The sequence below is a fragment of the Pezoporus wallicus genome, unplaced genomic scaffold, assembly GCF_028554395.1.
Source record: "Pezoporus wallicus isolate ANWC-B61680 ecotype Strahan unplaced genomic scaffold, APGP_CSIRO_Pwel_v1 contig_749, whole genome shotgun sequence".
Lineage (NCBI taxonomy): Eukaryota > Metazoa > Chordata > Aves > Psittaciformes > Psittacidae > Pezoporus > Pezoporus wallicus.
The window spans coordinates 161,779-176,858 of record NW_026641327.1 but is presented as its reverse complement, the minus strand read 5'-3'; the positions used below and the strand labels follow the sequence as shown (position 1 = coordinate 176,858).

Sequence of the window (15,080 nt, the reverse complement as noted above, 5' to 3'; positions counted from 1 at the left end):
ATACTTTTACCTTTGGACTGTCCTTGAGGATGGAAGTGGAGAACTAAAATTGAGCCAGGAAAAAAGGGGTAGTGGTGGTTTGAAGGTGTTGTTCTAAATTTTGTCTCTGTTTCTCAATATGCAAAACTATTTTAATTGGCATCAGATAAAACTCATTTTGTTTAAGCTGAGTCAGTTTAGCCCATGACAGTAACAAGTAATCAATCTTCTTGTCTTTATCCCAGTGCATTATCTCAGCCCATGAGTTTTTTGAACCTATTTTCTCCACCTTTCATCCCTCCTCCATTGAGGAACAGGAGTGAGAGATGCGATCATTATAACACCAGCGCTGGCCACTATTTTGAAGACTCAGAAAAAGTTTGTTATGACAGAAAAAAAAAAAATCACACACAACTGCTTGATGTAACACCAATTTCTAAAGTTGTTACAAATGTTGTCTTAAAATAAGCATTTTTTTTACCTTGTTTCTGTCCTGGGTATCCACTTCTCCAGGTGCCATATGCTTTAGCAACAAAGCTAAACATTTTGGGCTTTTGTGACGTGTAGTTAAATGTAATGGTGTCATATCCTCTAAATCCTTCTGCATCCAGTTCCCTCTACGAGCCAGTAAAAGCTTCATGAAGCGGTAATTTCCCTGGATCAAATAAATAAATAAATAGATAAATTCCAGTTTATCAAACCAAACAATGATACTGTTTAGATATATTTAGTATTGTATTATTACAGTGCCTAAAAAATCTCCACTAAACAAGGTACAAGCTTTGAAAACAGCTAATAAAGATTTTTTGTTAAAAAAACATTAACTCTTGTTTTGTTATTTGGTATAAGATACATTTCTTCCATTACCAGACTGTGTAAGGCAGGGTTCAGTAATATCCAAAATTCTGCAATATTGTCAGAGTTTTTTAAGAATTTAACCTCAATAAACATCATGTGAAAACTGAAATAAGACCATTACATGCTGGTTTCAGCAAGGTAAACAGTTATCAGATGAGAAATAAAACTAAATACAAAGAAAGATCACAACTTTCAAAATGAAAGTAAGAAAAATAACAAGGAATGATTCAGAGAGATATAATGTACTTATCTGAATGAGCAGGAAATACGTAGAAAACTGATAGTTTCTTACATTTTTAAATTGGGAACTGTATATGAATTTTGATCTACTGTATGCATGATAAATGGATGGGATAGCTAGGTTTGCAACATGTTTAAAATACTTAACACTCTGGACTTAGTAGGTTTTCAGAAGAAATACTGTGGAAATGCTCCCACGACTACTGACTGAGGGTGGATCCCAAAGGAAATAATCTGGTTTTATTTCAGAAATAACTGATGAAGCCAGTCAAAAATTACAGATATAATCATGCAATAATGCAGAAGCTGTAGTGATTTAATCTAAAGCCACCCTTAACTTGCTATTGCCCCTTGCTTGGAGGTTATTGTCTATATGTCAGAGATGCTACTTGTGATACTTTGCTGGTTCCACTTCAATACAAAGTCTGCTGGGTTTTTCAAACCACCTTCAGCAGTTAAATTTCAACCAAGGACCAGCAACAGCTGGAGCAATAACTCCTTAAAGCAAAACTTCTGGATCTAGCTTGTGTGACCATGTTTTAAACATCCCTATACTTTTCACACTGTAACTTTTAACCTTTCCTAAAATGAGTGTGCTGTCTCCCAGTTTTGCTCACTGTCCCCAGTGTTTCCAAAAATATTAGATTTTTTGCCAATTTCACATATTGACAATTTAAATAAAGTATCAATTACCCATAAATATAATGAAAATAATTCCCCCCACTCAGGGAAAAGCTGTACCATTTCATGAAGACAATATATGCCGGAAAGGTGATACCCCAATCAATAGAAGTCATGTCTTTGGATTCTTTTGCTTATGGAACTACCTGCAAATTAACATCTTTTAGTCTGCAACGATTCTTTTATAAATCCTGTATGTTAACTCAATGCCTTTAGGCTGTCTTTGGAAAAACAATAAAAATTGGTAACTATGTAGACAAGTATAAACAGTGCCAATGAATGGGGGCACTTCTGCATATCATAAGACTCAGAACTGAGAATCACTGTCAGCAGAACTGTATGGTGGAGATAGGCCAAAGGATTCCAGAGTCCCCCATGGTATCCAGTGCCAGGGCATAAACATATTCTAGTTTTCTTTTTCATAGCAGCCATAAACATTGGAAGGGCAAATTTTGCATACATTACTGTTTTGTTCTTTGTCTCATAAAAATGGAAGAGTTGAGCTATGATGTGGGCAGAATGGATTTCACCAAGTATGCCTAAAATAAATTAATGCAATTTCTCCCCCCCCCCCCCATTTTATTTTAAAATACAAAAAGCAGGGAAAGCAAATCATGAATGAGCTCAGTCAAAATAACCTCTTCCTGCTTCTACAATTTATTGTCATCGGTTCTTGCTCTTCAATGAAAGCCTACAAGAAAAGTCTGCCAAAAACCTTACCACAAACCTGCCTGAAAACGCAAATTTCCCTCGCTAGTGACAGCATAGCTACTGCGTTGTTCAACAGCATCCACAGCAAGTACTGACTAATTCTCTTTCTTCTGCTAGGCGTCAGGGAAAGTATAACCTTAGGATTTTGCCCCTTTAATACACAGGCATGCATCAAGGCATACACTGAAGTACAAAGGCAGAACAGCGTAAGTCTGAACAACTACTAATCCATGTAGAACACACTCAAAATCAATATGTGATAAATTTGGGAATGAGAATAAATAAATTAGGGATGAGAAAACTCCTCATTATTGCCATTATATTTTATAGGTAGATACAAGAATTTGCAAAATTCATAAAAAAAAAATAGCAAAAAATTGCAATGTATCACAATGAGGTTGGGAATTAAGAATGGGGGAAGACAACATTAAATAACTTGAGAGAATATTAGTCTTGGAAGAAATATAACTGCTCTTCTCCATCACAGAGGATAATGTATTTGGTTTGTTTTCAGTATTTCATGCTCAATACGCATGCATACACATGAAAGTAAAAAATTTATTTTCTCTTGTTGATGGTTACTTAGTAGAAGATTTACAAGTGTATTGTGTTTTCTGAAATTAATTCAGCTGAAGAGTCAAAGTTAAAAAATACATAAAGCTAAGGAAACATGCATTTTTATTATTAGAGTTTCTTTCCCTATACTTTATTTTATTTATGCTGTTACACATTTTTCCACCAGTTACTACTATATCATTCTGTTGCATGCTTAGCCACCAACCAATTCCTCTCCTTAGGAAACCAATCTGTAACAAATCCACTTATTCTGAAACACAAAAGATTCTGTTTCTTCCAAATAATTTAAGATTTTTTTTTAAACACCACCACAGAAAAACACCTGTGCTTAGATTACTTGCAATGATCTCACTCATGCTCTTACTTCTGATTGCTGTTCTTTTCTTTAGTAACAGCGTGAATGTTGCTGTGTTCCTTTCACTTGTTAGAAAATAATACCATCCCTATTAGTGACAAAGGAAAAATGTCCCACCTTCAATTGAATACAGCTTAAGTTTGTAAACACGCAGTATATCAACATGTCTTGAAGGCAGATTTAATTTATGTTTCACTAATCTTAAAAGCAGTTACTAACCAAATTCCTTCATTTTTATAAAATTCTTGTACATAACAAGTCTTTGAGCTTGCTGGTTTTTTCCCATAGAAAAGGCACTCAATTTGCTTAAACACTCCTGGGCAGCTTTGCATCAGCCCATGGTCTCAACATCAATAGTCTCTAAAATGATTCTGTTATACTGTGAAAACATTATGAGCAAACAGGATTAAATACTGGCACAGAAAACTCGATTCCTGGTAGCCAAAATTTACTACTCCAATGCTGATTCTTAAGATTGTTTTATATTCTATTAAAATTATTTTTAGTCAAAAGCCTTAACTGTGTATGCAAACTACGGCAGTTTTAGAGAACAGTTGACAACTAGCTTCAGCATAATCAAAAGAGATACTTCTGCTATTTCAAAATTTCAGCCACATATACTAACCACAATAGAGTATAACATATTTTTTAGTAGAGAGACAGTTCAATAAGCAATCATTGCTCTGCCATCAAGGAGTGACTGTGAAGAAAGTCCTGGACCCTACACTTGACTGCTGAGCAGTCAGAAGAACTTTCTTTTCCTCAGTGTTTCAACAGAGAAAAGAGGACGGGAGAAACATGTTAGTTGGAATAAACGAATTTGCCAGAATTCAGATTATTCCTGAAATTGAAAACCTTACCCCAAAATTGCAAATTCACTCAGAGTGCCTAATATTTTCAATATGACTCTATTGCCAGAAGCAGGTTCCAGTAGAAAATTGCTAGTAAACCCTTTCCTATGCATTTCTGGGCCTACAAGACAATGTGTTTATTTCTCCATCCACCTGAAGCAGCTTTTCAGTCTATTTTCTCTTCCTGGCCTGTTGAGGGTGGGCAACTGGGAGTATGCCAATGTCAATCCACCCCATACAGTCACATAAGTGAAAAACTAAAGAAAAAACAAGTTCTGTACTGATAACGGTATTGTTACGATTCTAACTGTAGGCTGATACTGAAATTAGCAATGGTTGCATTACTAAAGCTCTAAAAACATTAGCCTGACACTTCACATCATGCCACTCTATACAGGCTGGCACAGTCCTGCTCTGAGTTGCCCAGTTGCCTTGTGCCTCTGTTTCAAACACTTAATCAGAACTTGACCCATGGTACCTTCACTCAGCAATAGGAAGATTAGAGGAAAGAATGTTTCTTCTTCCTTTCCCTGGATCAGTAGCAGTCCTTCCCTAGCAAACTGATGGACAACAGGAGATTCGGTATGTGGCTGAATAATGTTGGCATATGTTTATAGAAAAACAGAAGGATTCCATCATCACTGAAAAACCCACTCTAGCATCTAAGGCCCTTCTGGGACAGGTTTCGGCCTTCCCCCAAACAAATAGGCAGACACACATTCCTACTGGTTCACTGTCCAAACCAGTTCAATTGTACTGGAACATATTTTCTTATTACTGTTGGGAAGGTTGAATGTTACCCACCTCAACTAGCTGGCTCTCCAGTAACAGGTAGCAGAATAGACCAACCAACCTAACATAGAAAACACTATCATAAAAATACAGCTGTGTAAATATTTCAACACTCAAAATGAAAAAGAGGATTTGGCATTGCTGTTCCTCATATGATATCTGGCATTATAAGAAAGATTCAGAATTGTTAATGTTTTTTTTTAATTTACCTTTTCAATACATGTAGATAATGTAATACATTCCATGACACACTGTTAAAGCCTGAATCTTAGACTAACACAGAGCTAAAAAAAAATTGCTGTAGTTAATCCTGCTTCTTGTGAAAGGTTTTAGTCTTCATGTATGCAAAATTCTTCCAGAAATTTCTTAGCATATACAAGTGTTAACCTCCTTAACAAGTGACAGGTTATTCTCTCCTCAGCTGTGAGATATCATGCATGATCCCTCTGCAACCCGAACAGCTTAACTTGCCAGCAGAGAGGCCATGTAGAGTGCTCTCTTACATTTGGTAGAAACATAGCAATGCCAGCAATGGCAGCTGGCATCACTGCTCAGCTACCAGGAGATAAAAGAACAAAGGCAATTAATGCTTACTAGTGATATCTTACTTCCTCTCCTCTTAGTTGGCTAAAATGTGATGTTTTTCTGATACTGAATTGAAAAGAAATGGAGTACAGTTCCTGTAAAATGCATCAAATTTTCTTTCTGTGAAATGAAAGACAAAGTGTAACAGCAATTGGGACAATTGGGACAATTCAAGGTAGCATCATATAAAATACAGAAATGCAAAAACCTGGACTACTGACTGTAGTTATGTAAAATAAAATGCCATCTGAAATGGAAGAGTCATTATCATCTTAACACCAAGTGTACATATATTGAAACGAAGTTTCATCACATATGTCTCTTGGATAGTTATTAAATAGATAAAGGTCCTAACACTTTTCCAAACTAAAGATAACACCAAAATACAGTAGACAAGTACACTTCTTAATAGAACAGGAACCAGCCCTCTTAATCTGTTAATATTTTTTCTCCTTATATTACTTCCATTATATATGGCTAAAGCGCAAGTAAATCAATACCCCTCTCCCTTACCAGCTGTGGTTCTCGAAGAAAATGGAAGGATTGAAGGAGGTGGGCAATAGAACTATTTAATCCAAATCCTAAGTGAATGACAGCATATCAGTTTCTCTATAGTCCAGACTGACATTCATTACACACCAACAACTAGGAATATTTTGCAGAATCTCAAATACAATTCTCCTGGGTACATAATGATGAACGACACTTAAGTATTTTGCACACCAAATGTTTATACATTTCAGAGTTTGCTTTGACAAGTTCACCTGGGTTCTAGAAACATTCTGGTGATGTGCAACAGACCTTTTCATCCCACTTATTTCTTTGTGAGTTAACTTGGTCATTACATAACCATGTACTAAATCTAACTAAACTTCTTCTCTATCCTGTAGTGTGGATATACCTCTGAGGCTACGCTTCTCATTTTTGGATTTGAAAAATATACTACATATGTAGATAAATATAATGCCATTTTATAAAGGGAGAAACCGAGCTGCACAAGGTAAGGGTAAGCATCAGAGGAATATGTGCACCTCCTCCAAGCATCAAAAGCACATCCATTGATAGGCTTTCAACACCTTGTCATCAGCTGGTTAAGAGGAGGCAAAACATACAGAAAAAACTGCTTACTTCCCTATTCATTGCTGAGACTGCATTTTCAAGAGGCATAGCAATTTTAACCCATGTGAAATATTTAACATGACTTGAAAGACTGATTTGTAGTAATTTATAATGTAGCTCACATAAGCTGACTATTGATTGACTGATACAGCACAGCTACACTTGGTTTTCAGAATACCTCCAACAGGTTTGTGAAGATTTAGTTGAGTGCAAGGGTTGCTAGAGCACTAAGAAAAAGGCAGCCTAGCATCTCTATATAACCTCACAGTAAACACAGCAGGGCTCATCAGAAAGAATGCCAAGCTGTTAAACCGTGAAGATGCTACTCTGGCTACAATTCAGATTTACACACCTACTTTCCCAGTACTAGGAACAGACAGACCAAAAGAACATAAAGCAATTTATAAGTGATCCTTACAAAAGACATATTTCTTAAGGGCTCTTCATTGCCAACAGTCAGAGCACTGGAGATGTAGTCAGGGCATATACTTACAGTAGAATAGGAAGTCTTAGAAATATTTACAGATAAATCACAAATTAGAACTGAAGGTTAAAACTGATTCTCTAGGTTACTAAATCCAATCACAGAATGTTGGAGGTTAAAAGGGACCACCGAAGGTCATCTAGTCCAACCTCCCTGCTCAAGAAGGGTCACCTAGAGCACATTACTCAGGATTGTGTCCAGACAGCTCTGGAGTTTCACCAGGGAAGGTGAGTTAACAGCCTCTCTGGGCAACTATTCCAATGCCCAGTGACCCTCACAGTAAAGAAGTTCTTCCTCATGTTCAGGTGGAACTTCCTGTGCTTTAGTTTATACCCACTGTTTCTTGTCCTGGGGACACCGCTAGTTACAGGGACTAACTAGGGAGGACACCACTAGTCACAGGTCTCCAACCAGACTCTGTGCCACTGACCACATCCCTCAGAGACCTGCCATTCATCCAGTTCTCAATCCACCTCACCACCCACTAGTACAGCCTGCAGTTCCTGAGCTTGCCTATGAGGATGTCATGGGAGACAGTGTTGTAAGTCTTGATTAAGTCCAGGTAGACAACATGCACTGCTCTCCCCTCACCAATCCAGCCAGTTGTCCCATCATAGAAGGCAGTCAGGTTGGTTGAGCCTCCAGCACCACAGGGAGTAAGGGCATCTAATCCTTTTAAAAAAATTCATAGAGATTTCATTTAAGTGGAATTATGGTGTTTTGAACTTTTTCCCCTCCATATTTTTCAGGTTTGGGCTGTGTTTTTAGGTTTTGCTTGCTCTAAGATACCCACACACTTCATTCTTTCCACCCATGAAAGTACAGTGCAGGTTTTAAAATCTACACAAGCATTGCTCTTTTTATTGCAGTAACAAAGGATAAACACTACAAACCCCCAGAATATTATTAGGTCTCTGCACTTATTCTAGCTTGAACTCACTTGTTTTGAGCACAGGATTTGAACACAAGAGATTACAGAGTACCAGAAGAGGTCCCACTAAGCAGCCTACTGAACGGCAATGATACTTGTCTATTGCTAGCGCAAATATCTTGTCAGATACACCAAAACCTGCATTTCTCTTATCAATTACATGCATTCTCCGATAACTTAGCACATTGATGTCCTTCTCAGTCATTTTCAATTAACAAATTAATAATCCATATAAGCATAAATTGTTTCCTCCCCTACCCCCGATTTTTGACTATCGTATTTCTAACCACTTCAATTACTTTCAATATTGTCATACTTCTGGTATGAATCCTGACTACTGACTGACAATAACATCTAATCTTGTGTCACTCTGTAGTATCCTTAGAAAAAGTACTAATTTTGTTAATGAAAAATACTAATACTAGATTCAAGTGCAACTGTGAGAAACTGTAATATATTCCTCCTGGTTTTACAGTTCATATTTCAACTGTATTTGTTTTCAGTTCATTATCATTTTGTGTCCTAATTTCCCATTTAACTTGCAATTTTCCATCTAGCACTACAATAAATATTTCATACAGGCTTAAAAAAGACAATTATTGAATTTATTTCTAGAAAATCTTCTGATTGCAGGCAAGTGGTAAAATAAAAGGCCCCACAAAAATCAGAAGCATGAAGGTCAGCCTGTTTAAAGGGGTATGTTTGAAGACAACAGAGAAGGAGTAACAGTGCAGTAACTTCACCATCCATGACAGTAGGGATTTCAGAGATCTGATAATTATTCATCCCACCATAGTTTAATAATTTATTAGCTTATTAAAATTTGATTTTTGAAATATATTCATTATTAAGCAGCACTTATGTAAAACGTTTTAGCACAGTTTTCTCAGTATTCTTTTGTGAAAAGAGAGACTATTTAACAATCAATAACTCCTCTTCAGAGGAATATAATATATAATTCAGTTAATTTTACTCTTTCCCATACAGGACACCACAAATAGAGTTGAATTAACTGCAAAGATAAAACAAGTCTGCTTTTCTAGTGCTATACCAATTGTAGTATGGGCAGTGATTATACTTTTACTGTCTTTAAATATTATTCAAGTTTCAATTTTCCTTTTTAAATTCATAAATAATATTCAAGAAAGTATAACTGGATGCATAACAACAGTTTGAGAGCAGAAAACCAAACTGTATCATAGGTTATTACCTATGTATTTATTCATGTACACTCTTCCTTTAGTTTAGACCCAGTGTGGGGCAGAATTAAAACAGGAAAGGTGCACAGAAATCTAGCATACCAGGCCACTGATCTCCTTTTCCAGAGAAGCGCATTCTGCCCCAAATATCTTAGCTCTTATTCTAAGATAACAAAAAAAGTTAAATAGATTGCTATGATTTTTTAACAGTCAGATTTAGATATCAAACCTTTTAAACCCAGGACTTGTTAAAAATTGGAGTTAAAATTTACTCGCTGCTGATGTCCAAAACACGTAATTTATAGTCGTGACATATGAGTTTCTACAGTCAATATAAATCCATAAATGACAAACAAGAAACTGTACCGTGCACTCAGGCACTGACTGAGGTAAAATATGAACGACATGAAAGTCATTTAGATTTTAGCTTAAAACCCATGCAAGCCACTTTGCACTACGTCAGCACGCTCTGCCAATGGATTACAGCTGAAGTTGAGAACAGCTCTTTGCTGTCAGATGCTTTCAAGATGCAGTGAAAGCCAAAAAACTTCAACTCCTTAACTGCTAGCAAAGCTTTCAAAAGATAAACATCTCCTTTAAAACAACAATGGCAACAGATTTTAACCTGCTTATGTTCAGAGTAGAAACTGCTGTCTTTGATCTTTGATCAATCTTAAAATAAACTTACTGCATACACAAGCATACACTCTCTTTTTGCAGCAAGTAGATGCTGAAGAGAGGATGCTTCACCTGACAGATCAGCTTGGTCACAAATGACCAAAACCCAAAAATTTTCATAAGTTTGGCAATTTAAAAAAAAAAAAAAAAAGGCTGTGGCATGGTTTCTGTAGAGGTTGTTTCATCTATTAATATCCCCTTGAGAGGAAATGTGTCCTCAGAACATCAGAAACAACTTGGAATGGCATGGAGCTAATGAAGGACTTAATGTCACCAATACCTGCCAGTTTTAGTAGGTTTTTAGGGAACAAACTAAGCACTTACAAAATATTCCCCTCAACCTTTGGGGAGGTTGGTACCCTGTGTAAATTAATTATAGTGAGTTAGACTAGTATTTATTCAGAACAGTATTTCTTCCAACTCTAGAACAACTTCAGCTACCAGTTTAATTCAAGAAAACTTGAAATCAAGTATTTAGGTAGTTTTAATTTGAGCAAAACTAAGCAGTTAACTCCTTAATTAAAAATTCAATTGAAAAATAAAAGTAAGTAAAAGAAAATCTTCTGGATTATTGTTTTAAATACAACCCATATCAATTATCCACTGAACAATAGCTTTGGAAACAAAAAAATCTGTAAGTAATTTATTACCTCTGTGTGGACACAGATGATGCTATGTCTTCTAACAAACCACTCGTGGATTTAAATGTGTGAAGTTTTCTAATCCTTTCAAGTCAACCATGGCAAAAACATTGCTGATTTTTACACTGGGTTCAATCTTACAAAGTACCCTTTTAGCAACTTTGTTAGCAGCATCCTAGACTTGAAAGTAAAACACTCAACTGGAGAGAAACGCTCAGACAGCTGAATAGAGACCTTATTTACTAAACCTTACTTCTGAACGTGTTCATCTGTCTGGCAAAGCTGCTTAGGCAACACATCAGCCAAGAGCATCAGTACAATTTGAGGCCAGTTCTGACTATCAGACATTTTGACTGAAAGCAAGGAGGTGTCTGAACTTGGATCACTTTTCCCTAAAGCCTCTTGCAAAACTGGCTGAGTATCCAGGTTTCCATAGGAACAGACAGAACTACCAACTGGCATACAGTCAAAGAATACAATAGAGAAGACAACTGACCAGAGCTGTAAAAGCCAAGGTAACACTGTTTCCCAGCATAAGTTGAAGGAAAATAGGTGTTTGTGCCTATTGATCTCATATTTGATTTCATTGATTTATGGTCTGGACATGCTGTTTCTGTGTAGTGTTCTCAGCTCTTCAGCTCTAAATCTTATAGTCTACCTATAGAAATTAATGGCTCTTATATAAAAAAAAGAAACCTCTTCAAGGACAAAAATGCAATTAGCATTCTCATTTCCAGTTGATCTCTTCTACTGTTACTGAACTTGTTTTCCTGTAGTGTCCTTCTGAAGTCATTCATGCAGAAGTACTCACAGTACACAACCTCTAGGGATTTATGAAAAACCTGAGACACATCATCCATATTTACAGGATCACTGCCCACCTCTTCAAGAATAATCAAAGACTAAGTTTAAAAAAAACCAAACATTTCAAAAACCACTGTGATTTCAAAGGTCTTGACAGTACTCTGACCAGTACTGTATCATTATTGCCTTGGACTTCTTAATTGCACCTCTCTACATGCTTGTGCATGGAAATATCCTTACAGACTGCTGGAAGCAACAATTCTTTCCAAATGAAAACATTGCATACGTATTCATTTTTGAGCATACCTTCCCAGAATTTTTTGTTCTGATTTTAGCTGCTATTTTATCTGAAAATAAATCCATCTTTTAATTGCAGTGGCGGAATCATCATGCCTTGAAGTATTCAAAAACCATGTAGATGAGGCCCTTAGTGATACGGTTTACCAGTGGACTTGGCAGTCCCAGGGTAAGGGTTGGACTTCATGATCTTAAAGTGCTTTTCCAACATAGTTGATTCTATGATTTAACTGTATTTATTTCAAACATCTTAAGCCCTATAACAAACCACTCTGTGAAATAATTAAACTACATAAACTACATAAACTACATACCAAATTCTGTTCTATCAGAAAAGTTCTCCAGCCACAGTGAAGTTTCCAGAACTATTACAGAAGTAGACAGACAGCCTGTAATGAAAATAACCTTACAATAAAGGTAAGTTTACCCTTGCTTTAAATACTTGATAATAATAATTGAGACACTTGCAGCTACTTTTATAAATTGTACTATTTTACAACTTCTATAGACACTACAGTGATATTTGAGATTTAAAATGAAGTTGGAATTTATTCATAGCACTGGCAAATAAAACAAAGCCTTTAGTAAGCTACTCAAACTACATCCTAGGAATAATAAAAGGAGATTTATTTCTCTTTGATCAGACTACAGGCAGTTAAAATTACAATTCAGGCTTGGTGTTTCTTAAAGTCTTCCCAAATCTATACCGCACTAACAGAACATTGAAAAAGCATATCCTATGTGTATATATATGTTTATGTTTTAAGTGTTTCCACCATAACACTGAACATATACAGATAATATTCATAGCATAAACCACTTAATATTTCAGTAGAAATCATTCCTCATTAATAAAAAAAGGTAGCATTATTCACTAATTCTTCATTCTTCGTTAATTGAAAAAAAAAAAGTAACAAAGAAGGGCTCCAAACTTCTCTAAAAGAAACAAAAAAAAGGTGGTAATTTTAATAAATTAATTAGTTAAATTATTTTTTTTATTTTATGAAATTCTGACCCTGGCTGTTGCTTTCCCGGAAACAACAGACTTTGCTTATTTAGTTTATACATATCCATTTTGACTTGAGGTGATTCACCTAATTCTCTTTAATCAACAATTTAACCAAGCATTTACAGACAAAGAGAGAGACAAATGAAAGATTAGTGCTCTTGGAGTTTGTGGCTGGCCACGAGATCTGAATTTATTTTTCAAATACCTTCTATAGCAATTGCCTTGCATGCTGAAGACATCCTATCTAGTATACTATTGATTCAAATGACAAGCCTGAGCATCAGATTAAGGACGTGTCAGACACCTGATAGAAGATTTCTGGAGAATTCAGCAGAAAGGTGTCCTGTTTCAAAATGATCTATTGCTGGTACTATATTTATTGAAGTGCATGTGGAAACATTTAACACAAAACTAATTCACTTAAAATTAGAATAACATTTATAATCAGTGAAAACAAATACCTTCACTTTTTACTACAGAATACCTGAGAAAGTCACCTCATTCAAACAAAAATCACCAAACGGCTCACAAAGCTGAACTAACCCAAACTGATGATCTAATACCAGTGACAGTCCTCTTTTAATGTTAGTGCCAGATCTGGGCACAAAAAATTAAGTGGTTTCTCAGTCCCAATGAAAATATTCCTTTTTGAAACCACTGAAGATCAGTCATGAGGTCTGCTGCAGGGGGGCAATTAATACAAGAATGATGCTTTAGAAAGGACACTCAAACAGGGAAATGTCTTTGCCTGTAAAGGTATTTTTAAGGTATAGACTTGGCAGCAGACATCAGTGGCCTTGGGGAAGAGCTGGGCAAGTCTCTTGTGTACAGAGGGATGCCACAATGCTAAACATGCTAAAGGCACAGCAATAAGTGAAACAAATCTGTTCATATCTGAACCATAACACTCGAAGTATAGCAAGTACCATACTTAAAAAGAATCCCATTTTTAAGATGCAACCGTTATTTTTAAGTTCAAATGCTAGAGAAAAATTCAATTCTCCTTTGAACAAAGCCAAATAGAAGAGGGGACAGCCATTTGACAACAGCATGCACAAAAGAGCTAGCAGCTGAAAACCAGGAAAACTAAGCCAACTTAAAACAGCCAAACATCAAGCAATGTGGAATAAAGTTCTGTAGAAAAATCACTGCTTGTGCCTGCACAAAGTACTTGCCTTTGCTGGTCAAAATTTTGCCTGCTTGTCCTGCATGTCTGCATCCTGTTCAGTTCTAGGCCATCTTCCCAACAAAGTCTCTGAGTTGAAGTTCTGCACCATTACTTTAAGTCCTCAGTTTAGAATTTTTTTTAGGACAGAATCACTTCACCTTCTCATCCTTGTTCACTGATACTCTTCATAAACTAATACAAAATGTTTTATTAATTTACAGTAGCTTGAAGAGTTATTGCTTCGGAAGAGAACTTAGAAAATATCAGAAAAAGTAACAATGGGTAAGTCATCAGCCCAGAAGCTCTTTCAAATTTTACTCACAAAAGTACAAGCGTGAATTTGATACATGAAAATAAAGTAATTCTACCAGCTGGCTGTAAGATATTTAAGATATCATTCCATATGCTGTGCAGAATTAGTTCCTTTTCACTGAGAAACATAACACAAACATAGTCTCTCCATGTTCTGCCACCAAGGCTTACACTTGATCCATATTTTCAAAATCTTTTAGAAAATCACTTCAGTTGGAGACGTCTTATTTTTAATGAAATTTCAAATGCCTGAGATCAAGACTGCTCAAGAGAAGCACTAGCATGATACTAGTTCTTCACCTGTCCTTCCTGTAGCTCACATTAGAAGGTTAAATGTGATTAAGTCAGATTATACAGAGTCAAAAATAAGTACCAAGATCATAAAGTCAGAACTGGGGAAGCAATGAAACGAAACAGACAAAAAGATGAGGCAGGAGAACTGGATTATGAGAAAAAATATGACAGAGGTACGATACCTGACAGAGTAACTAATTGCAAAAGCAAAAAGTATTCAAGCCCCATGAATCAGACTCTCACACAAAGATGGGTACTTGAGAGCATGGAAGTCAATCTCAAAGGTGAAAAGGGGTGTCCTTTCTGACATTTAAGCCATTGAAACACGGTAACAGACAATCCATTCAAGATTTCTGCTTCTGAAATACTTTCACCGTTGTCCTAACCTACAAAGATAAATGTGAGAATAAGCATAGGTTTGCCAGTATTTACAGCAGACCATCAGTAAATACAATGTCATGAGTCCAAATGGCCATTGGTGGTGCAGAAGGGAGGGGAGCAGCAGGGGAAACAATT

The 15,080-nt window shown here is 36.2% G+C and overlaps 1 protein-coding gene across 3 annotated transcripts in view; it reads right to left on the bottom strand.

The window, feature by feature from the left end:
• The window catches only part of INVS (inversin), an 85,120-nt gene that overhangs the window by 49,242 nt on the left and 20,798 nt on the right, over positions 1 to 15,080 (bottom strand). Inside the window, exons 2-3 of one of the 3 annotated variants that reach the window (XM_057423049.1) lie at positions 12,096 to 12,170; positions 461 to 634 (exon numbers count right to left, since the gene is read on the bottom strand). In XM_057423049.1, coding sequence (XP_057279032.1) covers positions 461 to 619 — 159 coding nt within the window. In that variant the 5' untranslated portion in view covers positions 620 to 634; positions 12,096 to 12,170. Of the gene's footprint in view, positions 1 to 460; positions 635 to 12,095; positions 12,171 to 15,080 lie in introns of those variants that run through there. The other 2 variants (XM_057423048.1, XM_057423050.1) reach the window with 2 other exon arrangements.